This window comes from Styela clava, chromosome 10 (assembly GCF_964204865.1).
Source record: "Styela clava chromosome 10, kaStyClav1.hap1.2, whole genome shotgun sequence".
Taxonomy (NCBI): domain Eukaryota; kingdom Metazoa; phylum Chordata; class Ascidiacea; order Stolidobranchia; family Styelidae; genus Styela; species Styela clava.
The window spans coordinates 11,582,507-11,608,607 of record NC_135259.1 but is presented as its reverse complement, the minus strand read 5'-3'; the positions used below and the strand labels follow the sequence as shown (position 1 = coordinate 11,608,607).

At 35.4% G+C, this 26,101-nt stretch overlaps 5 protein-coding genes across 6 annotated transcripts; 3 read left to right on the top strand and 2 right to left on the bottom strand.

Moving 5' to 3' along the window:
* Positions 1–4,497, top strand: LOC120338424 (late secretory pathway protein AVL9 homolog). Its single transcript, XM_039406435.2, has one exon. It carries the CDS (start codon positions 352–354, stop codon positions 2,425–2,427), a length of 2,076 nt encoding a protein of 691 aa, XP_039262369.2. The 5' UTR covers positions 1–351; the 3' UTR covers positions 2,428–4,497.
* On the top strand, positions 4,182–11,290 carry LOC120338425 (lysosomal protective protein-like). Its single transcript, XM_039406436.2, has 10 exons — positions 4,182–4,713; positions 5,425–5,536; positions 5,931–6,068; positions 6,738–6,893; positions 7,798–7,889; positions 8,478–8,574; positions 8,935–9,099; positions 9,505–9,641; positions 10,340–10,595; positions 10,936–11,290. The coding sequence occupies exons 1-10, from the start codon at positions 4,448–4,450 to the stop codon at positions 11,041–11,043; spliced, it is 1,527 nt and encodes a 508-aa protein (XP_039262370.2). The 5' UTR covers positions 4,182–4,447; the 3' UTR covers positions 11,044–11,290.
* Positions 11,291–12,625: 1,335 nt separating this feature from the next.
* LOC120338426 (queuosine-tRNA galactosyltransferase-like) lies at positions 12,626–24,044 on the bottom strand. The gene is made up of 5 exons (XM_078117011.1): positions 23,885–24,044; positions 15,318–15,559; positions 14,628–14,779; positions 13,899–14,164; positions 12,626–13,372 (listed from the first exon to the last, which is right to left on the bottom strand). The coding sequence occupies exons 1-5, from the start codon at positions 23,890–23,892 to the stop codon at positions 12,976–12,978; spliced, it is 1,065 nt and encodes a 354-aa protein (XP_077973137.1). The 5' UTR covers positions 23,893–24,044; the 3' UTR covers positions 12,626–12,975.
* LOC120326666 (uncharacterized) lies at positions 15,566–23,878 on the bottom strand. 2 transcript variants are annotated; one of them, XM_078117010.1, is made up of 5 exons: positions 23,391–23,878; positions 22,062–22,907; positions 19,994–20,148; positions 18,443–18,893; positions 15,566–18,208 (listed from the first exon to the last, which is right to left on the bottom strand). In XM_078117010.1, exons 4-5 carry the CDS (start codon positions 18,833–18,835, stop codon positions 16,106–16,108), a joined length of 2,496 nt encoding a protein of 831 aa, XP_077973136.1. In that variant the 5' UTR covers positions 18,836–18,893; positions 19,994–20,148; positions 22,062–22,907; positions 23,391–23,878; the 3' UTR covers positions 15,566–16,105. The 2 variants fall into 2 exon arrangements, with proteins under 2 accessions (XP_077973136.1, XP_039248923.2); XM_039392989.2 differs by lacking the exon at positions 22,062–22,907.
* Positions 18,849–22,319, top strand: LOC120344647 (uncharacterized). The gene is made up of 4 exons (XM_078117091.1): positions 18,849–19,411; positions 19,967–20,085; positions 20,920–21,600; positions 21,825–22,319. The coding sequence occupies exons 1-4, from the start codon at positions 19,354–19,356 to the stop codon at positions 22,317–22,319; spliced, it is 1,353 nt and encodes a 450-aa protein (XP_077973217.1). The 5' UTR covers positions 18,849–19,353.
* Positions 24,045–26,101: the final 2,057 nt, after the last annotated feature.

Below are 26,101 nucleotides of genomic sequence, written 5' to 3'. Positions count from 1 at the left end.
GTTGAAGGGAAATCCGATCTTTCCACAACAACCATAACAACAAGAAAACGAATACTTTCGCCAATAACAACATAATAACAAAGGGATCTATAGTTATATTTTGTACCCAACAAACACACAGAAATTTCATAGTCGAAGTAGGATCTTATGGTTTCCAAAGTGAATATACTTTTCGAACAATTCCATGCTGGGATAGATAGGGAAATCCCCTCAACGGCTGCGGACAAACAAATAAGCGACTGGCGGTCACGAGACTCACTTGTCTAGTTGAGCGTTTTGTACGAGAGCCCATTAGGTAAAGCATTAGGTTAGCATTCAAATTCGTGCCCGCCTGTCGTCAGTCAGTTAGTGATGGCGGAAGATTTGGGCGGAGTCTTCACGAAGCAAGGCAATCTTCACCATGTATTTTTGATCGGCTTTCATCATAAGAAGGGTTGCGTTTTGGAGTATGCGTATCCGCCTTTAAAGGAGAGTTGCGAGTCCGGGGACAAGCTGTTTTTGCCCGAAGAATGGAAGTTTCTACCATATCTTGCCATGCCGGATGGTGCGCATAACTTTCCAGAGGACGTTGTTTATTTTCACTTGCCACCAAGAAAAGAGTTTGAGTTGAAGCAAACAGTGTACTGTGTGTCATATTGTCGACAGGTAGACGCCAACCAATTAACCCAAAGGGACGCTGACATCACTCGTGGTACAGTACAGAAAAGTGTTGTCATATTGAGTAAAGTACCTGCATTTGGCTTAATTCACGCAAAACTACAACTGCCAGTCATAACAAATGCCTTTTTGGAAAATTTTTCACAGAAAAATGTTTTGCAAGAATTGTATGATCACATCAATGCGTCACTCAGCGTACCCGATGAGTCACATTTATTTTTTGGATTGTCTGTAAGAAAGTTACTGACTAATTTTAAACACAAATTGCTCATTCTATTCAAACTAATTTTACTGGAAAAACGTGTTGTATTTTATGCAACACCTGCCAGTGAATTAGTTGGCGCTTTATTATCACTCCTTTCACTGTTTCCTCGCATGATTGAAGTTGGTCTTTCTGAATGCACTGTGATCCCTGACAACAAAAATATCTCCAAAGATGAAAATATTCAGGATGAAAGTGAATCAAAACTGGAAATTGTTGTAGATACTGTCAATCCATCCAGTGTTAATGGCTTGCTCAAAAATGTAATAAAAGATGAAAGTAGTTCTGATTCTATGGAAGAGGATATTGTATTGAATACAGCTGAAGAATCTGAAAGTCATGAGAAATCTGAAGCAGACGAACAAGGCTTTGAATTACTTGAAAAACCACTTGATAATGACGAATTTCCCAATGAAGTAATTTTGGGAAGTCTAAAAACAGATGATACAGATATTAGTAAGCCTCCACTAGATGGGCAGAGTATCAAACGATCTAGTGGTATTGCTACTAGAATTGCCGGCAAACTCGGATTTTTTAGACCTGCTCAAGAGAGTCCTGAAACCAATGAACAAATGGAAGATTCACCTGCCTATCATCACTTAGATCCAGAGCATGATGATGAGGAAAATTACATTCTTAAACTGGGAAATGCAAGGCTTGAAATGGCAATGGATTCTCCGGAGAAGATAAGCCCACAGACCTTACAAACTACACAAGTTGAGGATACATTGTTATACGATAACCTAAAACCGGCTTCATATAATTTGGATGATTATGGATTTCCACTGAATATATTTACAGATGGGAATTTATGTCTTCCATATATTTCATTACAACATCATGATCTATTAAACCAAGGTTCAAGAAAAGGATTTGTTGTGGGTGCCACAAATATTTTATTCAAAACTCGTAAAGAACTCTCTGATGTTGTTATCGACGTCGAAAATTCTGAAATCATTTTCCATGATTTATCGCTTCAAAGACAACTTGCTTTGTCTTCTGCCGACTTGCGTTTTGCGGAGTATATTGTTTCGAATATTTGTGAAGATGATGATGATGCAGATGTTTTTCATAATGTGGCAACAGTGTGGAAAGGAGGAGACGAATGGCTGCGGAGTTTATTTGAAGAATATTTACAAAAAATGCTTTCAATTACGATCCAAGATGAGATAGACCCAAAACTGTTACAAGATTATAATGAGGCATTTTTAGCATCTTGGAAACGCACAAAAAACTATAGAATATGGAAGACAGGAGATCACAAAGTGATTGATGGTGAATCTGAATATCAACATCCATTTCATGCACAATATTCAATCAATGATATGAAGTTACGATTGCATCATCGATTGCAAAACAGTGAGCAAGGCAGAAAAATTGAGGGCGCATTATCAAACGCAAATGATACAATAGTTAATACAGGAAGATATCTTGGAAGTGCTATTGGATCTGCTAAAACATCTCTAAGCTCGTGGTTTTCTAGTAAATTACAAACAAATAAAAGTTGATGAAACAATTGTTTACATTTGTTATGTTGTTGTAAAGTTTGTGTCAATGTGTTATGTTTAGATATGGTCGATCTTTAAGATTTTGATACCAACCATAATTTTACCGCCTCTTAGGCAGTCAATTATTTTTACAATAAGCAACATTTACAGATATTTTCAAAACCCCATTCAGATAATGATTTCCTTACATCCCTGTTTATTCAACAAGTGAATATGTTTTACTGTTGTAATTTATAATCAGATTTATGTCATATTGTTTTACATCTTTTATCTTTTTGATCGATGTAAGTATGTCAATGAAATCAAGTACATATGATCATGAATTTCTTTTCTGACAATAACAACTGTGTATAAATGTTTGGTTGTTTGCTGCGATATGTAAAAGCTATTATTTGTTGGCTATAAACGCATGTAATGTCACCGCACCAGTACTTATTTAATTGTAGTGTATAACAGAATTTCAGAAATGATTTATTAAAATGTGGAACAAACTATGTTAGTTCAATATGATAATGCTAACAAGCATTTTATTTTATATTCAGCTATTTATTGTCTTTGTATTACTAACACTTTCCTAAGTTTGTGCAGGTGGCAAATTTATTGTTCTAAGCGCAATACTTCATATGAATACTTACGTTTATTTCTATACAGGCATAGCCATACATTTTTTTCTCGTATGGTGAATGTTTGTGCTCTATAAGCAAGAATGACATCATATGCTTTAAATCTTTGTGAAAACTCCATATCAATATTGGTTCGGTTTATTGACATAATTTTACAATGTGATTTCAAATTGGCTTTTTCTATGTGTTTAAAAAAACTTGAAAAATATATTAAAATTACGGTATTTGGAATATTTTTATCTTGCTTAATTTCAACTTGTTCGAGTAAGGTTATCTGATTTTATCGAAAGTTCTACATGTATTCAAAACTTTTAATTAATCTAAAAGAGCATTATTTGAGTGAAAACACATTCAATGTTAAACCAATTTAAATTTAAAATATTCATGAGCTAAATAAATTATGATGCAAAATGTAAAACTGAGGATTCTTTCTATGTAGATTAGCTAGATTTGTAACGTGCAACAAGTTTTTTCATATTTATCATTCTACTTTTTATTTCTTCTTAGTAAGGTTTTTTGATAAATATATAGCCTACTGGTGCTAATGGATCGTAGGTAGTTTTATCAATAGCGTCGGTACAATAAGTAGGCCCATTATTGATTTTCAAATTGAAAAGTTAAATTCTAAATTTGGAACAAAATGTAATCATACTTATTTCAAAGGGAAAGATACTCAGTACATTCAATAATTGTATCAAAAGTGAAAAAAAAGTTTGTTTAATAATATGTTTTGTTTACCGTAGGTGAAGATAGATAATATTAAAGTACTGAATATGAAATTGATTGGGACTAGAATTCTGAAATATTCTTTGCTGTGGCTTGTGGCCATCTTTTATTTAATATAATACTCACTTCAATTAGTTTTGTTTTATATACCACTTATTATAAAGGAGAGCAATTATGGTAATTTTGTCTGCAATATCTTTTTTATTTACACATATATAATAAAAGATTTTCTATCTCTTTTATGTAACTTTTTTGCCATTCATTATGAGAGCCGAAACGATATGCTTTTTCACTTTTTTTTTCAAATCTTTTTGAAAAAGAACAATATCGTGAGAAAAAAATAGGAAATGAGCAAATAGGTATATTTTGATGACATTGGGCGATACTTAATCTTGAATAGGTAATATGTCAGATTTTATTTTAACAAGTTAGTATAAAATAAGAAAATTCCTCAAAATTTGATAAATCTATTCATCTGTATTTTCAAAAAGTTTTCTGAAAATCCTAAACTTTTTTTGAAACTAAATACAAGCTTGATTTAATTGTCATTTATTGGTATTATGCTTCTCTGACTGAATTCTGTCAACTTATTTCTGATTTCTCCACGAGAAACTCTGAAATAAATGTCAATTTTTTGTCAGCACTCTCAACTGTAGTCATCTGAATGTGTAATGAATAAAACACATATGTTCATAATTTTTTATGCATTGTCTTGTTGTAGTTTATATTTAAGTTTATTCTGTTTAATAAATATTAAACTAATGATGGGTGGGTATACTTTGGCTTTGTTTGGAATTTTTTGTTTTACGGTTGCTTGTACAAACGCAGCTCCTCAAGAAGATTTGATCACGGAATTACCTGGTTTGTCAACTCTTCCAAAATTCAAACAATATTCTGGATATTTGCAAGCTTCTGGAACTAAGCATCTTCATTATTGGTAAAGAAATTTCTATTGATTTTTATCGGGAATATTTAATTGAGTGCAATTTTTTGCCCGCTTGAATTGAAGTGGATTTTGTTGATTGATATTTTAGTGTTTTTCAATTTTCAAGTCTCAGTTATCAGCTGTATACTTCGAAATTGAATGAAATTATTACTCAAAATAAAATCCCACATTATTATAACAGATTTTGGACCATATGATATATTGTAAAATGCTTTTTCCCAATGGGACTTGAAGAACTATGAGCATAATTGATTATGACCTTGTTAGATTTCTTATCATTTTGAGTTGAAAACCTTCGTGACCTATGTTTAGTTGTATATCAGTATTGGAGATATCCAGATAAAATAGTTATTCTGTATTTACCAAGATTTCTTATTAAAGTATTCTGGATTGATTCATCTTAGCTCTATTTTCATTTGCCAACCATGATATGTATAAAAATAGTAATTTTAAACATAGCGGCAGTGGGGGCCCCCCATGCTTACGATAAGGGTATGAAGAGAACTACTGAAATAACAGAAGACAAACTTATCTCTAATATTATTTTTGGGACCATTTTGTGTTCACTGTCATGTATCACCGATGAACAAACCATTCTAGAAAACAATCCAAACTGCTGCGTTTCGGTAACAAATTACAGAGGTAGACCTCATAGTGGCTATAGTGGTACCAGTGAATGTGTTATTTCATCTTTTTTATTAGGTTTGTGGAGTCACAACGCAATTCAGCTTCTGATCCTGTTGTGTTATGGTTGAATGGAGGACCAGGATGTAGTTCACTCGATGGATTGCTGTCAGAAAATGGACCTATTCATGTGTGATATTTTTATTGAAGATATATTTTGTATTAATAATATTTAAATTATTTGACAGTTTCCCTGCCATCTTTGTTTGAAATCTAGATTTTGAAGTCTTGGGATATAAATGCAACAATATAGCCACAACACAAAATGATAATTTTCTTGCTTTGTAAAATTTCACTTAAACACGCAAAGAGTGATTACGTGAAGGGTATAAATTACAACTATATATATATATATGCTTTTCACTTTCAATGAATGGGAATAGGTACAGTACTGAAATGGATTGACTTTCAAAATGGATTTATTTATATTGTTCAAAATATGTTCAATCATATCTATTATTTATATATATTCTTTAATTGTCTTTTATATTATTTACTTTATTAAAACAATATTGTTATCATAGGTACATAATGATGGCAATTCTCTATACATGAACCCGTACAGTTGGAACAAACTTGCAAATGTAATTTTCCTTGAATCACCAGCTGGTGTCGGATACTCTTATGATGATAACAACAATGTCAAGACTGGAGATTCAGAGGTACTGCACTTTTAATCAAAGCTCAGTCGTTCAGAAATCATCCATGGATCTTTTCATAAAATTATACACCTCGTTATTCATCAACTTGATGGAATGAATGTTTGTTCATGGATGACATTGCAGTAAGCCGAAATCACCTCCTTAACCAGTACTTGCTCTTGGTATTTATGATATTTTAAAGAAGTATGAAATCAAAAGTAAAAGCTGTAGTTATTTTAGTGAATTCAAAACATTGTCATGCTCTTGTTATTTTAAACACCTTATAATAGTTTAGCGATATTTAATTGGCTCTACAATACGACTCAAAACGGATTTTGGACTTGTTTCTAGGTTGTTCGCTTTGTTGTCTATATACCATATCAATAAATTTAATGGATCTCAATCATAAATGCCTCTGTATAAAGCCTTCAGTTTTATAAATTCAAAAGTATTTTGATGTTTATCATATTATATTCTAGGGTCCAGTTGAATACCATCAGTACAAATACTTCAACCATACATATCGGTATGTGGCTCCAGCTGTAATATTTCTCCTATTTTCCGGAAGTTTCAAACTCATTACTAAATAGTTTTCATTCGTTGTCGTGGCACGCGTGCTATGTAATATCCCTAGGGAACTCGTTATGCCAAAAATGTTATTAAACTAAACTCTTTTCAAATTCTTTTTAGGTAGCATCGCATAACTATGCTGCATTGCTGGATTTTTTTAAAAAGTTTCCTGAATATTTGAAAAATGAATTCTACGTAACTGGAGAAAGTTATGGAGGTGTTTATGTTCCTACTTTGACTGAACAAATTGCTGATGACAAAAAACTTAACTTGAAAGTAAGTATTACCTCTTGGAAGTTTTAAGATTTATTTACTTTAGCTAACCATTTCAAATATGTTCAAAATTCCCAATGTGATTGTAAAATATATGATCCTTACAATGTTGATGTAATAGTCATTTCAAATGTTAGCGGCATATCAATATGTCATGCATTCAGAAAGTATTGATTTGTTATCATTGTACATCACATGATTCATCTAACACTTTTGAGTCACATGATATGTTGTAACCACAAAATTGCAGATTACTGTAATAACAATTTTGGTTTATCAGCTCAAATAGATAATGAAACAGCTTGTTTTTTGCTTACTGTATATTATAACAGTGTTGTTTATCACTGCTAGCGGCATTATTGCACTTGTACACAAGTAAGGTGATTTTATTTATGTCCAGTACTGTTTTTCCAGTATATATTTAATATACTGGTTTCAAGCGAACATAATGTGATTGGAGTATAAAATTCTTGAATTGAGTAATGCTGGCCTTAGGGCACATTTATTTCATTGTTATGTTTGTTTCACTATTCATTTCAATCTAAAACAGAAAAAAAAAACATAGCTTTGGTGAAAAATTCAGAACATTAAGTCATTATTACAAGTATGTTCTAGAGATGTTTTTCACCTTTCTTAGTATTCTTTTATTCTCAAATTGCCAAAATGGGAATGTTCTCAATCTGATGTTTATAGATTCTAATAAACAGTATTCAACCAACGGCAAACTACGTTTGTATAAATTTCTATAAAGTATAATGCATTTTAGAAGGAGTACCTAACATGTTATAGATATCCAATTCTGCATTGATAGGGCGATGGGTATGATCATGGTCGTTGCTATTATTTATATTTAACAGCATTTGAGCTTGCTTATAGTTTTACATTGAAAAAAAATAATTTTGTTCAGGGCTTTGCTGTTGGTAATGGCTTGAGTAGTATGAAGTTGAATGACGAATCACTGGTATATTTTGCATATTATCATGGACTTCTTGGAGATGTGTACGTATTTAAATTATAATCATCTATGGTGACAAGAATGATATTGTTATAATGAAAGAAACATACTGTACATGAAAATAGCCAAGTCATGTTATATCAATTTTGAGAACATTAGATAATTTCATTATGTACTGTGGGGAGATGAAAAGCCAATGAGCTTAGATCACATGGAACTGTGGATCACGATGAACTGCACGGTGGTGTGGCTCATTGCACTTAGCGCTAGGAATACGTTTGCCACCACACCTCTGATTACCCTGCGGGGATAGTTATGAACGAGAGGATTGCTGGACTCCTCGCCGCAGTAGGGTTCACGTAACCACCGGACGGTCACGGCTTCCTCCACCACCAAGTTCATGCTTCTAAAAACAAATATCTAACTGATCCCGCACCCGACATGGAATGGTAACTGGACGAGAGGCCGTAGTTCGCCATATGGTAAGCCGTCCTATAGACTTTCCTCTTCCTATATCAAAAGTTCAAAACTGAGGTATTTGAAAAACAAAACGACCTTCGCCAAAAATATTTCAAAAAAGAATATTTATATTTTTCAATCCTAGGTTGCATTGTATTTTGTTATTTTTTCAGATTGTGGAATAAACTTCTTAGTACATGTTGTGTAGGTGGATTTACCAGAGATAACTGCTCGTTTCATGAGCCAAGAAATTCTGCTTGTGGAGATTATGTAAGTACCTAATGCATCCCATTACATTGTTTGTTTAATTTAGGAACAAAATATTCTGGAATGTAAAAAGATTTAATGATGCTTAAACACATCTTGCCCTTGCTCGTTTTACAAGGAAATCCCCAGTTCGCCTTAGTTTCGTTATCTGATGAGGTTATTTCACAGGGTGTGTTTTTCACTTGTGCATTCATTGTTTGATTATAATGGGATTTGGAATATACCAATCAAAATAATACTATGAATACCCATAAAAGGTTGGGAACCACTGTGCTAGGCTATTTCTGTCTTGGTGTGCTATGTGCATGAATTTTGATAAGAACTGAGCTTGCTTAAATGCATAATTGTTGTTGTTTCTCACAGGTACAAAATGTCATGGAAATAGTCTACAGCAGTGGATTGAATACATATGCTTTATACATGGATTGTGATGGCGGTAGTCAGAGACAGAAAACATATAAATTTACAATGGCAAATTTGTTTCGAAATCTTGATGCAGGATTTCGTAAGAAGCTGCTCTCAACAAAGGTAAACTGAGGTAGTGCTTTTTGAATGATAGGATCTGCGTCTGAAGGCTCCAGCTCTAGAGCTTAATTAATTTTTTAGCCTATTAGCATGACCACACCCTGAAACATTAGCCCAAATTACTTTTTGGATGTTATTGATGTATAAATTTAACTTCAAATCTAAAAATTTATATAAATAATCAAATATAAAAAATTGAAATATCAAAGGAATAGAGTTTAGTATTTGTTTGAAGTATTACAAAATTGTAAATGTGGAGAAATAATTATATCGTTAGGAGCTGGAGCCACTAATATTTTTGGTAGCTCTGGCTCCTCCAAAATTCCAAGGCTCCTGCTCTGAATCGTGATAATTTAATCCAGTAATCTTGATTCAGCATCTCTACAAACACCTCACTTTATCTTGCAGATGCCATATGCCAATTCACTTCTTCGTGAAACTCCTCCATGCATAAATTCTACTGCACAAAAGAATTATCTGAATAAACCGGATGTCCGAAAAGCTCTTCACATACCAAGCCATCTTCCCAAATGGGATATTTGCAAGTACAAGTGTACAAAATAGTGTTGACCACAGAGTCTAATATTTCATCAATATCGTAGCTGTGTTACCTTATTACTTGTATGTACCTGCATGGGTATATTCAATAACAATTCAATGATGTTTTTTTTTCTTTTGTTGTTTAAGTGCGTGCGTGTATAGGAGCGTGGCCTTTGATAAAATCAGGATATAGATTCCCTGTTCATTTCATAGGCGAAGCTCTGATTAAATGATGTTATATATCTCCAGAATGCTAACTGTTCACTCAATTACTCGCCCACAAACAAGTAAACATTATAGCCTCAAGAACATTTGGTGCAAGGTAAAAAAGACATATTAAATTAAATTTGCATTGAAAAATAATTGACACATTTTAAAAATGATATCAAGTAATAGTTCTCTACAAATGTAGAAAGCTTCATAAACAACCAAATGCTTTCTTTCTTAGTGGACTTGAAAACCAATAAATTGTTATTCCCAGGCTGTCACCAATCTAGTATCAGCCATTTATCATGTCTGATCAATTTTGCTCCTTCATATGTCGAACCACCACCTTTTGTACCAGTCCATGTTTGGTATCGGAATAGCTAATCAGTTGTTTCAGTGCATGGACTGTGCTGAACATACCCATGTATCTGATTCCTTCAATCCCACATCCCAGTGCAATGAAGCACATATTATGATTTCAACTCCTTGTTTTTAGTGAGGATGTGGGATCTCAGTACAAACGCGAATTCTCTGACATGATGGCACAATATAAGAAACTTATGGCAGTTCCTGGACTACGTGGCCTAGTGTACAACGGAGACACTGATATGGCTTGTAATTTCCTGGGAGACGAGTGGTTCGTGGACTCTCTCGGACTTCCACCAGTGCATGATCGTGTACCATGGTATGTTGATGGACAAGTAGCCGGATTTACTCGAGCATTCAAGCAACTTACCTACACTACTATCAGAGTGAGTACCAAATTTGATATCAAGTCTGGTTTAAAGAAAAGTATATGCATAGTTCATAGGTTTAAAACCTTTCTATATTGTATTCTTTATTATAAAAAATCTCCCTACGTCTTGCATATGGATTTTCATTTGGCTTTACTCATCTAAGGTAAATATTGCAAGCATTATTATCTTCTATTCATCTAATCAGGAGCCATCAATAAAATGAATTTGTAGTTTTTATGGAATTTTAATTCACACTAGTGTGCATTTGTCGCAGATATCAATAAATATCTGTAAGCTAACAACATAACCAGGCTTTCTGATTATGTGATATTCATTCCTTACAAACCTTTTCTAGGGTTCTGGACATATGGTTCCTCAATGGGCACCGAGTTACGCATATACGATGTTTGAAAAATTTCTTTTCAACCAACCACTGATGAAGACAACTCGCGTCCCGAAGTAGATGAAATGAATTGAGATAATTATCAACATTATAAAATTTATTAGAAGCAGATGATTAATCATTGAAACTAACATTCTTGGACATCACATGTGATATCTATTCCATGTGCGAATATATCGTCCTATGCAATTAGCCTAATCAACATCATATTTCTTTCCAATACTATATTGCAAATAAGTTCAGTATACATCATGGTCTTTTTATTCCAAATACAATCAACCACATAATTTTTCATTGTGGCATTGTTCTTCCTGCTATTATACTGTGGTTACGGCAGTGTTTGTTATACATGAGGTACTATGTTGAGGACTCGTATAGCACATCTGCCGCCTTCTACACTACTCTTCAATGTGAGAGCACCCCATAATCTTGAAACCGCCTTTGTTGAAATCTCAATTGAACCAGTCATTTCTGTCTCATTGTATTCCACCATCTCTCGACTGAATGCAACCCCAGCCTAAAGCAAAAAAATTTGTTTCACTTTATGGGAGTCTGTGCTAAAAACAAGGATGACCACGTTAGGCTTATTAAGGCTACTAACCTGCCCATGCAATGTTGACATGGATTTATAGATCTCAATTTCTGCTTGTTTTTCATCAAGTTTGATATCGGCCGGCTGACAAATTCTGAAATATGAAAATAAAAATGATCCACATAATATACATATTCGTAACAGGCAATTTATTGAGCAGAAAAATGATTGAACCACTTGTTGGGCTGCAAAAGATTAAGAAACCTATGTCCCTGTTTGAGGGATAACGAGCAATGCTGAACCCCATCGCTCGAACATATCGACACCTCAAAACCAAACAGTCCACTTTTCCAAAAAATGACATTTTTCAATTGCTGATTTTCCTGGACTTAGCTCTACATTTTGGTCTATTTGCCTTATCTCTAGGTCTCAAGACAGCTATGGACATAACCCTGCTTTTTTTAGGGCATTTGAGAACTAAACAGAGCTGTGTCTACTATAGTGGACTTAGCTCTGGATAACTGCATTGTAAGTTGGGGCTAAGTCCTTTTTTTGGACATAGCTCCTCTGAAAAAATATAATACAAAGCGCTAAGTCCATACCAGCCTCTATAATAACATAATAAAGGGACCCTAAGTCCAATAAAATTGAGAGCCAAAAAGGGTCAAGTCCAAAAAAAATTGGGGCGGAGCACAAATTTTTTTATACCATCTAACTTAGGTGGACCATAAAAACTAGACATCCTCGATGTAAGGTATTAGAGAAATAAAAAACGTTTTTTGCGTTTTTCTCAAAACTAGAAAAATGGAATTAGCCCAATTTGGATTTCATGCGTCTATATATTTTGTTGAATGCTTTCACAAAAGCTAATAAACTTGGCTAGAGAGCTGCATAGTTTGTGGTTGTAAGACTGGAAGAACGTCTACAAAGTCGTAAACGACAACCTGCAAGGCAAGACCAATAAAAATTACTACCCACTTACATCTTGAAATGGATGATATATGTGTCATGTTTTTGTCTTTGGATATCTTGAAAAATGCTGAAAGAAATTGCTGATTGCATTGATGTAAGTATCCTCTCTATTTAGTTAACTTATTTACAATAAAATAACTGTGGTGTGAGTACGATAGAATTAGATGATATACTTTAAGACACTTCATGCCCGTACATTTATTTGCTTTGCATAAAGTAAACAAACCATTATGGTCTTATAGTAATTACATTTGATAGGTCATGAAGATGCTGTTTGCCGGAACACAGGACCATGCCAGCAACAAGTGCTCACATAAACATTTATAAAATATGTAATAAGGAGATTATACCCAATAACTCATGTTAACTCTCGATTTAAAATTGTTAAGTAATGCACCATAAAACTGTTAAAATGAGTATCTCAAAAATATAAAAAAAAGTATTGCCACTGAAAATAAATGTACTACGTTAGCAAAACTTCCAAAGATTCAGTTGAAATGAAAATAATCCACGCCTTCCACAAGATTCAAAGAATTTAAGTTTTTCTCAAATTCACCACCTGTCAAATCCAATTTCATACAGATAACGAACGGTTTTACCGCTTTAGAAAAATGTAAAATAGGTACTCTGGGTTTCACTTTCAAAGGGGAATTTTCGAAAATATAAACTCCCTTGTCTATCTTTTTTGTATCAACATCACAAAATGCTGAAACTTTTTCTCGATTTTCATCAGTCAAGTCCCGATAAAATTTACGTCCTTGCTTCCCAGCATTCCAAATTGTAAATTGCTTCCAGTCTTTCAATACTCTTTCTTGAATTACCTCAATTCGAATCTTCCAAATTGTATTTTCTGACACAGATGCAGTAGTAGCATCTGGATGGTGTCTAGAAAAAAGTTACCAATGACAGTATAGAGCTTTTGATAAATATTACTGGAAAACAATAAAACTTATATTGAGTATTTCTATTTCAAGCAAACATAATAATAGCCCAGCAAAGGTCTTATATAAGCAAATATGGATTTGGAGTCTCAACTTAATCATATGATTTATAACACTTCATCCATAATCCGGTCTGATGGGGAAATAAATACTTTGAATATTTCTGATCCTGGGTAGTGGGTGATACTGCAACTAGCGAGCGCTTGCAAGGCAAAAAATTCATCTCATCACAAATAAATATCCGCATATGGTTTATAACTTGCGATCGAGAGATGGTTATGACGAGTGTCAGGTATAAGTACACAAACCTCGAGTTGAAGGACTGAGCTAATTCTCTGTGGCAGTTAGTTGAGTACAAGTCATCTTATGCAAAATCATTAACCAACAAATTAGTGGATCACTCAATAGCAATGACCTAAGCAATACTAGGTATCCAACTATGGAGAATATTGAAAACTTTGTGAGCCAACCTGTACATAAGTAAAACTCTATCCACTCTAAGTATCTTTCCTCCCAATTTCAAATGTTCCAAGAAGAACAAGTAATCCTCTGGTACTCCTTTTCCTCCCTCATTGAAACCACCAACTTTATCATAAACATTTCTGTGACAAAACCATGTTGGCATAACAACTGATGGTCCATTTGATGTATAAATTTGTGTATAAAGTTGTTCCTGGGAAATCTCATTAATCCATTTAGTGTATCGAACTGTTGAGCCTTCAGGTTCTCGTTTAACCTACAAAACAATTAATCTGTTAAAGTTAAACGGGTATGAACAAAAACCAGAAATGGACGTGAGCAAATCGTATACCTCTGAACTACTCTAGCTCCATATAAACGGCTCGAATGGTATGATTCAAAGTTCAATGATTGAGCTTTTTCAAAACAAAAGCCAAGTGAAAATATATTTTAATTATGCTCACATTTTGAGCATTAACTTTCGTCAACGTTGAACCAGGTATTTTGAATTACCTGAAGCCAGATAATATTTTCATTGGCTACAGAATTCTAGCATTAAAGAACAATAAAACTTCCTGTACTATAAGAACTTCTGATTTTTATTTCCATGATCTATTGATAAGAAAAATGGAACATGGCCTTCTAAATATTCATAAACTGAACCTTACACAAAAGTTATTAAGATTTCAATTCAAAACGTAGCTTTCGATCGAGTATGATGAATGAAAATTAAAATATACTTTTGAACCAATCAAAGTATCTTCACTTGTTTCCATAGCTGCAATAAGTTGTTCATGTATTCTTTCTTTCTCCATAATATCATCAGCATCGAGAAAACATAAATATTCTCCTGAGCTTGATGCAACTGCTCTATTCTTCGCATAGCCGCAACCTTGGGAAAAATATAATATAATGAACAATCAAGAATAAATTTATCAAAATTTTATTGTATGATCTTCACTTCTTAGATACCGCAGTATTAAATCTTTAGTAATTTCATAGTCATAGTCAAGTTTATTTTTTCCCATTCAGTAAAAAATAACATACAAAATTAACAAAATACAAAACTGAAAACACATTTTTACTGGGGGGAAGGGAAGTCGCGGGGAACCAGGAATGGTTATCGCGCAGCGACACCTGAGGTTCAATATCTAATTTTATTTTTTAAGGAAATTACGTTTTTAGGACAATTTTAATATAAATGAGCATGGCTTTGGCAGCTGAACCACAACGAAGTATAACTGTATAGTGATGAGTATAGGTATGTCAGAATGTTTCTTGCACAGGGAAGTACCATGTAATGGTCATGTCTGTGAAATGAACAACAAAACAAAGACGAAAAAACTAGTAAGGCAGTAACATAATTTATTGAGCTGAAGGTCTCTTTAGTATCATACAGCCTGATAGTCATACAGTCGCTCACTTAATACCTTTTGGTCCCCCTTCAATGTCTCCTTGTGTCAATACCAATTCAATTTTTTTCTTCGCAAGGCGTCCAGAATAGGCATTCAAAACATTCATTGAAGAATCTGTACTTGCATCGTTATAGACGCAAAGTTGAATCCGTTGGTCAAAAGTCTGTTCGAGAACAGAATTCAAGCATTCTTCCAACCACTTTTCACCATTATACAATGGAAGAATTATAGACACTCTATACGCATAGCAGTCACTACACTGAAAAAAATAACGGTGAAGTACGTTCCAAAAAAATGGAAATATTTTGTCGCGATTTTAAACGATAATTCGCCGTCACTTTATTAGCCACAAGAATCCAATTGTAATCGTCACAATAACACACCGATTGGAATATATATGGACATTTGATGTCGCGCCTCACGTGGCAAATTATAGGCCGTAACACCGGGTGTACTGTGCGTCACAATGTCACCCACTGCGGTTATTAATTATCCGCCTCGATTAACAATAATTTATCTGAAATTGATATGCTACGAACGTGGCTATAAAGTTTACTGCGAATAAAGTAAACAATCGGGACAATAATATTTCCCTTTCTCGTACACGAAAAATAGTCGTTTACATATAATTTTTATCGATATAGAAACTATATGACGTCAGTTCAACTTGAATGACTACACCATTCGAGATTTTACGAAACACACCTTCAAGATTAGAAGTCATAAAATTTAACAGTTAAAAAATTGATAAAAATAGTCATAGAACATGTTCGGGCTCTGTTAACAAATTTTTTATTTGTGATTCAGAGCAGAAGACGCTGTTTCAAATATTGATCCACGCATCCTGATAAATCAACTTTGATAGGTAAAAAGATATTTTCTAGCAGACTGTACGACATCATAGCATCGAAATATAATAGTTCTCGATAATAAATAAGGCTTAAAGTTTGTCCCTTTTCTATATAATATGCATTCAAATTTTCATCCACCCCTTTAGTGCAATATTCACGAACAACAAACAAAATCGTTGAAAATTTTGAAATTGCTAACACTTCGGCGAAAACGGGCATATCGTTCAATACGCTATACACGACAAAACATCCAGGACGAAAAATACAACCTTTCGGCTTAACCCACGCAACAATATTAGTTATTCGCTTCTCAGTTAAATACGATGTTAATTCATCGGACATTGACCAATCGACTTTTAGGGTAGGTCCGAGAGTTTCAGTGTGATAAAACGCTTGGCCACTGGCAAGTAACATAGCAAAATTTTTTTGATGTTTGAAAGCCAGATGTTTGGTGATATTTTTGAAAGATGCCGTTTTCGACTTCGAAAGTCCCTTAAAAAACGAATGTTTAGCCTCAAATCTCATACACCACATTCTGGATGATGGTCCAAGATTATATATATCCGAAGGAATATGCACAAGGTAATGTTGTTTTGGGATGAGATTGGCCTCCGGGAAGCAACTTCGAAAATCTTGCAAGTACAGTGCTATTAAATGTCCCAAATAAGGAAGAATGTTCTCGGAAATAACCGGAGATAAAACAATGCTGGTAATCTCTAAAAGCGTTACAAAACACTGCCATGGCTCAGATTCTAGATCAACAGTATCGCCTAACAAAAACGGTAAAATTCGACCGAGCAGCCACATTTGAGAAGCAGATTGTCGTAGCTTCACTTCCCCATTTGGCCTTGTGACGATAATAGGACTAGGCTTGTTGGTACGGTCGAGATAACCATATGGAAACTTTTCTATGCGCTGATTTATAAATTGCAATGTCAATTGTTTCTCCCGGAGTAAATGTTGTAATAATTGTTGCAGAGTGTAGGGAATGCACCCTTCCAAGATGACATGCATTGCATCTTGCGGTACGCTGGTGAATGGGTCGAAGTTTTTGAGATCAAAAATAGTCGATTTACGATTAATACCATAAGCTACCGATGTAGTTTTGTTGAGGTATTGACATTGAGATAAATGCTGTGCACAACTCCGAAGAGTGAAATCACACTCTCTATGTGATGTCTGTATCGTTTCGTTTATAGCCATGCATTTCCTGCATTTCCTATAGGCGAATCCCACTCCCTCTTTTAAACCTAAAATTTGATGCGCTGCTGGTGTATCAGCTATTACAGAAGCCAAATCGCATTTCAAAGTTTTGATCTTTCCATTGGCAGTAACGAATTTCATTCCCTTTTCACTCAAGAGTTCAATTTCAGAATAAAACGGTTCTAGTACTTTATCAATACCAAACTTGTTAAGATCATCTGTAAGCGCAATAGCTAGAAGGTGTATACCAGAAAAACGGGATCGTAATTCTGGATGGAGATTTGCAAAGGACACATAGAAAAATGATATTTTATGTTTGCGGACCTTACTGCCAAGAGGGTTGCAGAGTTCCACGTCGTCGAAATATAAAAGAACTTGTATAGCTCCTACATCCGCGGAAAATGTTTTATGGCGACGACAGACAATAGCTGTTTTGAAGTCCGTCAAGATACCCGTGACATTATCCTGCAGTTTGTAGGATTCATACATTTCAAAAAATGATGCATCCTGGAATAGAATTCTCAGCGTTTTTTCAAGAGAAATGTATTGCATAATGTGGGGCCTGTCAATAACTCGCCTGTCTTTTTGAGTTTCTTTGAAATCCAATGACGTTCCTATGACCACTGATTCTGGCAGAATCATATTAAAATTGTTTACCAGGAATCTTTCTTGCATATAAGACGTCGAAACTGAGGAAAACTGGTTGATTATTGGCCCGGCTGCCTCATCGACGACTTGCTTGAATCTGTCGAATACGTCAGGTGGAAACTTCTGCCTCACTTGATCAATGATATGTCGATACAGAGACTTCATGTAGTGCTCCGTTTTTCTTATAACATCGGTAGTCGCTTTCTGTAGTTAAAAAAATAATTATAAGCTAAATGAATCAACTTCCCAATCCATTTCTAATTGCTGGTAGAAATACAACAAAATATTTATCAAAGTGAAAGCAAATAACTCGCAAGCCATATTAGTCATAATAAGATACTCGAGGAAGCCCGATAAAAGGGATTGAGTCCTCTCCTGGGATCATCCACCCAGTATAATGAATTTTGAAGCGTTGACATTAACAGTCAACATACTCACCTCAGTCAAAATGTGTACTTCTCGAATTTGTAGAATGAATAATGCTGCATCTCTCTGCCATTCATCCGAACTACCGATAGTTCCAGTTGCAGATACATCATGAATTTCTGCCACAGAGTCCGTTTCTTGAATGTTAGATTTATCAGGGATATCAGGATCTTCATTGCATTCTTTGTAACTGCACACCAAGTCCGCGTGAGATCGTTGGCAGTGGCGTTTCAATGTTTTGTATGATGAGAAAAATTTTGTGCATAAATCCAGTTGGCAATAGTATATATAGGGAACACCAGTTCTTGAGTGTTGACGTAGATGGCAGTGGTATATCACGATAGAAGTTGAAAAATAATCCTCGTTTCTATTCAAAACGCACGATCGGCACTTGTATAGTTCCATGAATAATATTTACCGAATAGCGGTATATTTATAATAAATTTAAAGCTATTTTACGTTACTGTATATATTAGAAATCAAATTATGGATTAATGCCCCTACTCCGGAAGTATGAGTACCAAGATGACGCACAACCTGAATCCTAACCTGGTACAATACTATTTTTTAGGTTGTGCGCCATCTTGGTACACATACATCGGGAGCACCCCAATACAATATTCTAGACTGAAATCGAGATGTACATAATAGGTGCTTGATTAATTTATATCACGAATCGTATTTACAAATGCGTGTACCAACTTCAGAACGAAATTTGAGATATCTTATTATCCCAGCGCGTGCGACGAAAGCATCTTGTTATGTCACAGAGGGCGTCTTCAAAAATGTAATACCGAGTTTTGCATGAACAAGTATGAATGTAAAGCAAAGTTAATGTGTCGCAAGAGCAAGTTGCATCACAATAGATTGTTAGAACTAAGACCACGTGCGGTATAGATCGTTCTTTCTCAACTTTTCTAGCCATGGAAGCACACGCCATCGCTTGTGGGCTCAGCCCGGATTTCGTTCGTAGGATCCAAGGTGAGTCAGGTTATAATGAATTCTTGCGCTCGCAGGGTTTTGCGCGGTCAAAAAAATTTGTTATTAAAACTTACGGTACTTAAAACAAAAAAATTTGTTCCAACTCCGCATTGCAAGCGATTTAAACTTCGAAGCCCGATAAAATAAATTATTAAAACGAAAACTTCCGCGTATACAAGCCTTTTTTAGTACATTGCAAGGACCACTTATGCTAGCGAAGTTTCAATAGGAAGTTCTATTTTATTACCATGCTTCCGAATTAAAGTTAAAACGATATTTATAATGCGCAAAAATATTTCTCGTAATTTCTATTTATAACCATCTCCCCACAATACTTTTAAATAACTTCATTAAGGTTAAAATAAGTAACATTTTTTGACAGAACAACGAAAGTGATTAATAAAAACTCTCGAAAAGAATAGTAACATTTAAAGGTGGATTATTGTTATTCCTATTTAATTTTAAGCAATGTATAATATTAAAATTATGGAGAGTCGCGCCTATGTCAGTTTTAAACGAGGCATTCAGAAGTAATAAGATGAACATCATTTTCAGATGCCAGAATTGAAATCGAGGACTTACCTCTAAACCTCCAGAAAGTGTACGGTCTTTTTAGCGACTTGCCGTTTAGAGACAGACGAATGTTGCAAGAGTGCCTATGCCAACCACCCAAGGTAGGCTACTTTGATTTTGTAATGTGAGATGTATATAATATTTCAGACTCCCTTTTCATCGCCCTGGAAATAATAGAGGCATTATTTGATATGCTTAATCGCATCACAAAATAGGTAATCCACACTGGTTTAATTATGTTTGGAAACTGACATCGTATTAAACAGAACTATTAAAAATATCGAGTCTCCCGGCATGTAACAAGTCATTGTGGATAGCAGATTCCAATATATTTTGCTGACCGTAATTTCGCTTTGGAAGTGTAATATGCACTTATCACCAGAGGCGTATCTACGTAAAATCGCGCCAATGGCAAATTCTAAAAAGGCGCCCCCTACACAGTTGTTGGACAATTTATAATGACTATTATTGAATTGAGATAATTGTACGTTATTATTTGAGGAAAAATACGAGTTTCTGTTATTCTCAATTTAAAGTTAGTTTATTAAAACTTATCATGGCTAATAGTTTTTGCCGTTTTGACGATCCTGTTCAAATGGCGCCAATGGCACGAGCCATGGCGGCCACACCCTAGATACGCCACCGCTTACCACATATATTAGTTTTGGTACTCCGGAAAGACTTTTTGCGCTCCGCGATTCTATTTGTGCTCGGTGTCGACTTTTCCATATCTCTGACGAATCCTTAAAATTTTCTCAAGTTAACTTTTGGCTGTGACTCCCTTCAAATCATACGCCATTTCAAAGAAGCCACCTGGATGGATTCCGTCTCCGATTTTCAGAATAGGCTATTTCAATACATTTGTGCAATGACAAGTTGATGTCGGTTAATGTACGTTTGTTTCAAAGCAATAAATATAAATTTTGATATTTCAGACAACTCCACAACAGCGGGGGGAGATGTTAGATCTCTTGTATTCCTCGGATGACACGCTGCCGGTTCTAGACCTTTGCTCAGATAATCCAGAACAGAACTCTTCGGAAGGCAGCAATTTCACACCACCCACACCCATCCCAGCAATTGACGAGCAATTTCACCAAAGCACCTCTACACCCGCAAAACCTGATAATATCGAAATTCCAAGCTCTTCTCCTATCCATTACCCAAGTCCAATTCCTACCCCCTTTCCTATATGCACCGATTTTAAAAACTGCCTCAATAGCGCACAATCGCCCCTGAGCAAAGCCTTGTATCTAGCCGTAACAAGACATATATATTCCATATGCTATCAATTAATGGACAGAAAGCCAAACAGACAGGAACGACTTGGCATAGCACAAAACTTGGTGCTAGAATATCCGATCCTGAAAATAGACGATGGTATCCACCAAGGTGGATTCTTCGAATTGGCATACCATTTAAGAAAGAGGGCTAACAGCCAAGAGGCAACTTTACAAAATTTAAAACATTTATCAGAGAGTCGACAAAAGAGAGAAAAGTCGACACCGAAAACAAATAGAATCATGGAGAGAATCGGAGCCATCTCTGCCTTTGATGGAAGGAAAAGATCAGAGCGCACAAAAAGTCTTTTTCCAGAATACCAAAACTATTATGTGGTGAGTGCATATTTTTGTCCACTTATCCAATATCCACAATGAATGAAAATCATTTGTCACAAATCAGAGGGCTATTAAAGTCTATTTTTCAATAATTCTGTTTAAATACGATGTCAAATTTTAAGAAGATTTCTGTACGTCTGATATAGTAAATTTCAGTTTATTAGGTGTGTCATACGTCTATAAGTATTTGGATATTAATAACGGTTTTCATATTTTTACAGCTTATCGAAGATATGGCCTACTTGGTAAAGAAAAAGGTCATAAATATTGACGAATATGTGACCATTACCAAAAAAAGATTCAGAGTTTTTGAAGCAGCTGCGGAAGCTAAAATAGGTCACCAAAATGCGGCCGAAAACATCTTTACTCTGATGGAACATTTATACAGTGGCCCCGCTCTCCAAGCAGTGGCCAAATTTGGCGAAGATGGCATTAAGGCAACCCAACGTCAGCCTTACCTCGCGTTTCCCGGAACTCGAGAAGCTGCCGGCATGCCTGCTGTGGTAGTAGACAATAAAACTTTTGTACAAGTCGACAGCGAAGATGTTATCAAAGGGTTGCTCACACTGATGGCAACATATTTTGTGTTGAATTTGAGCTATCCTGCATACCCGGTCCTAGCAGGTAAATTATACAAATTGTTAGAATTTCACCTGCTTGGACTGGGTTCAGAACCCAACAACCCAAAATATGTTGCCATCTTCAAAAAACCGTAGCTCATGCTATGTGTTACCATATAGCCGGATGAGAACAGAAGCGGCCTAAGTCACATTTTTGAGAAATTTCGAAATTTTCATCTCTAAGAATTTGTTCAGTGCAACTTAGGCTCAAGTCACCTTGTTTTACCTTGCATCCCATACAAAAAAATTCGAAAGTTGTTGAAAACAGAATGGGCTAAAGTTCTTTTTGGGGGGTGAAAAACAGAAAGGAAGTGCCAACATAAATCGATTACAAAGATTTCCTCATCCACATTGAAATAACCAGAGCTCAGGTCTTACTAAGTGTGAATATCTAGAAATTCAAAAATAACGGAATTCAAAATTTTTTTTTTTTGCGTTTTTCTCAACACTCGAAATTGTGACGTAGGCCTGTTCTGTTCTCATCCGGCGATGTTTGTAGCATTATTCGTATCGCCTAGCTTAAACAGAAATAAAAAAATACTTAACTATGGATGTGTTTTAGATAGAAGCGCTGGGCAAGACCGAAATGTTCTATTTTGTAACATGGGCGCTAATCTCACAAATCCATATCTTTAGACTTGCAGTTTCCCTTGAGACATAATTTGGCATTTTTTTCACGAAAAGCTAAAATGAACAGAAGGCATTTTCTGTAGTAAGTCAGCTGCTATTACGCCGGGTGGAGGACGCATCTGGTATTACGCAAATTCATCATGTTCGCTAACACATTTTAGAACATAAAGAAACCCATAACTTGACAAGTTTTTTTCGCTAATTATCCCATGAGAGAGAAATGCATATATAGATTATCATTCATAAAGCGAACAACGTCCGTATGCAGTTTGTTTCACGTATGCGGTCTAGTGACCTGAAGGTGGCAGAACAATACAAAACACTACTGAGGCAAAGACTTAATTTCAGGCTATAATAAGTGACAAAACCGTATACCGGTACCTGGAAAAATCATTAGAATAAAAAAATACATTACATTATTGAAATCGGCTCCATGTGAGATTATGTTATTATGAAAAAAAAAATATTGTGATATTATTAATTATCAACACAGAAATATCAGAATTTTGTAGACCAAACAAAATCATGGTAACTTACCTCAATATCTTCACGGTTGCGAATATATCCCATTATCAGTGTGAAAAACATTGCGAATCCCCTATACAACTCATCTCTAACGCTATATTGTTGATTTCTCTTGCCGATGCCCGATAAATTTGACATGAAGACCTACACAGATCAAGACGGTCAATAGCAAACAGCGCCAGTTTCGATTTTCAAATTTCAGGCTATATAGTGACGTAACAACTGATGGTTTTAAGATCTGATTTGCAGCGATTTTGGCGAAAAAAAATCCGGCGAAAATGAATGGATCGACGTATTCCGCTCCGCGGAACATATTGCTCCGTCGCAACAGCGGAGGGCGCTGTGTGGATTTTCATTCTCCTTTATCGAGTTGGACTGTTATACTCCATAACTTAACGGATTCGGACAAAATGATTCCATTTTTGTAATCGGGCAGGTATAACGTCAACTCATTCGCCAGTTTCTCTGATATTGGACAGTATTCTTACGATTTTTTTTTCAGTGTAGAACCCATTGCATTTCATGTTATTACTATTCTTTCTTATCTGATTCGAAAAAGCCAGTAGTGGTGTTATTAATATAGCCTACTGGATAGGATAGGATTTACTAATTTATCCCGGGGGAGAGAAAAGCCGATAAGACGGCCTATCCATATGGCGAACCACGGCCTCTCGTCCGGTTAACATTCCAAGTCCTATAGTGGTGGTAGCATAAAAGTCATATTGGGGATGGCAGAATAGGGATGGCGAAATACGGTCGAAAGGTGGCAGATTAGGGATGGCAAAATAGGGTTGAAAAGTCAAATTGGGGATGGCGAAATGCGGTCGAAGCGTGGCAGATTAGGGATTATACGGGTTTTTGTCTGTCAGTAAAATATGTGGGTAATGGATGTTGCTCACTCGCCCTTGCCTTTGACGCTCAAAATAGGATTAAGATTTCGTGACAAAGCGTTAGTCGTTGGGAGTGACTAAGAAATCTCGGAATTTGGATTTCGTGCCGGATGTAAAATATAACTATGGATTTTATTGTTATTTAACCACTTTAAATTAATAGCATGATGAATTCAATGAAAATAGGTCAATTTCCCTGATGGTTATTTATCGTAGCGGTTGTCCTTATCTTCGTGCATAACTTTCTCTATACCGACCAATCTGTGAAGTACCCCATTGGAGAGTTAAGAATATAGTGTATTTCATGTTTGGTGTTACTGACTGATTTGGATTTCAGCTCAGCCTACTCAGGGTGGTTCAAACCACGCAGTCCCGCGGGCCACAATAAAAATTGTATTGCCTATTTGCAACGACTTGCACTTGTGAGGCAGTATTTTCAGCTCCTACCAATATGAGGACAAAATTTTTACGAGTTTGCTTGTCACAAATTGCTCCCAGAAATTGTGCAGTGAAAAACAACCTCACCCATCACATTAATGTTGTTGTATTGCAAATGGAGCATACTCGTTGATTAGGCACAGAAACTGATACAGCTTTGGATGGGGTCCGAGGTTTAGGAAACTCTGGGTTCCCAAAGTGCTCCGTGCGGAGCCCCAGGGCTCCGTGAGAGAAACCTAGGGGCTCTGCGAGCTATTCGATTACTGATCGGCAAATTTTGTAACTGTCCAATGAAGCAATGACAACTGTTGCAACAATGCGGCAATTCAAATATATATATGACAATATTTATTAGCAGGAGCGCATCCAGGATTTTTAAAAATGGAGGCGGGGTCAAATTTGGAATCGAAAATTCCCGCGCAACATTCAATTAGCTCGGGAATCAGGCCACTCGTTGAAAAAAGACTTTTTTTCAGCGGATAACGAGTTTTCTGCAGGGCTGACACTCTAGATGTTTTATATCTAGATCTAGATGTTTTTTTCAAGATCTAGATGTAAAATTTGGAGCCTAGATGTTAGCTATAAAATCTAGATATATTTTTTTCAAGGTTCTAAATTCAGTTGGAAATAAAGATGTGTATAATACTGTGATAGGTGAATGAATAATATTTAGAAGTATTGATGTAAGATTTGATAGAACTCATTCATATTGTATTCGTCCAGCGGTACCATACAACCATATGTACTTAAAATATTTGAATAACGATATAAACATGTCTAAAACATGTGACACTTTAATTAACGTTAAATAGTAAGGACGACGTTGGTCCGATGATATTGTTGCCAAGGGGTTTCAAAATTATTAAGGTATTCAAGTCTATAAGTGCTATTGAATGTGTCTCTCTTCAAACATCAACCTTTCAAAATGCCATAGTGTATACACTACCAGCAAAAATTTGGAAAAGATTGGCTTAAGAATGGTTTGCCCCTTCAGATGATAAGAACAAGGTCTTTTGTAAGTTCTGCAGGTGGGAATTGAATTCTAGGTTATGATGTTAGCTTCTTCGACATCTAGTATTACTGTATTATGGTTACTTTTCATTAAATTCAAGGATTTCATATATATCTAGTTGTACTTTCTAGATGTTTTATTTTTTAATCTGGATGTTTTTAGACAGGCAAAAGTGGCAGCCCTGGTTTTCTGTTGCATAAAATATTCAATCCGTGGCCGAAGCGAACATTTATATTGTCTTGTCATAATAATTTTGTTGTGTTCATGGTTACTCGCCTTTGATTTGAGATTTACTATTACGATACCTGAAATGCAGTGGCGGCGCGTGGTCATTTTGACAACCGGGGCAAGCTACTGCGGGACCAAGTCACCCCCATCTACGG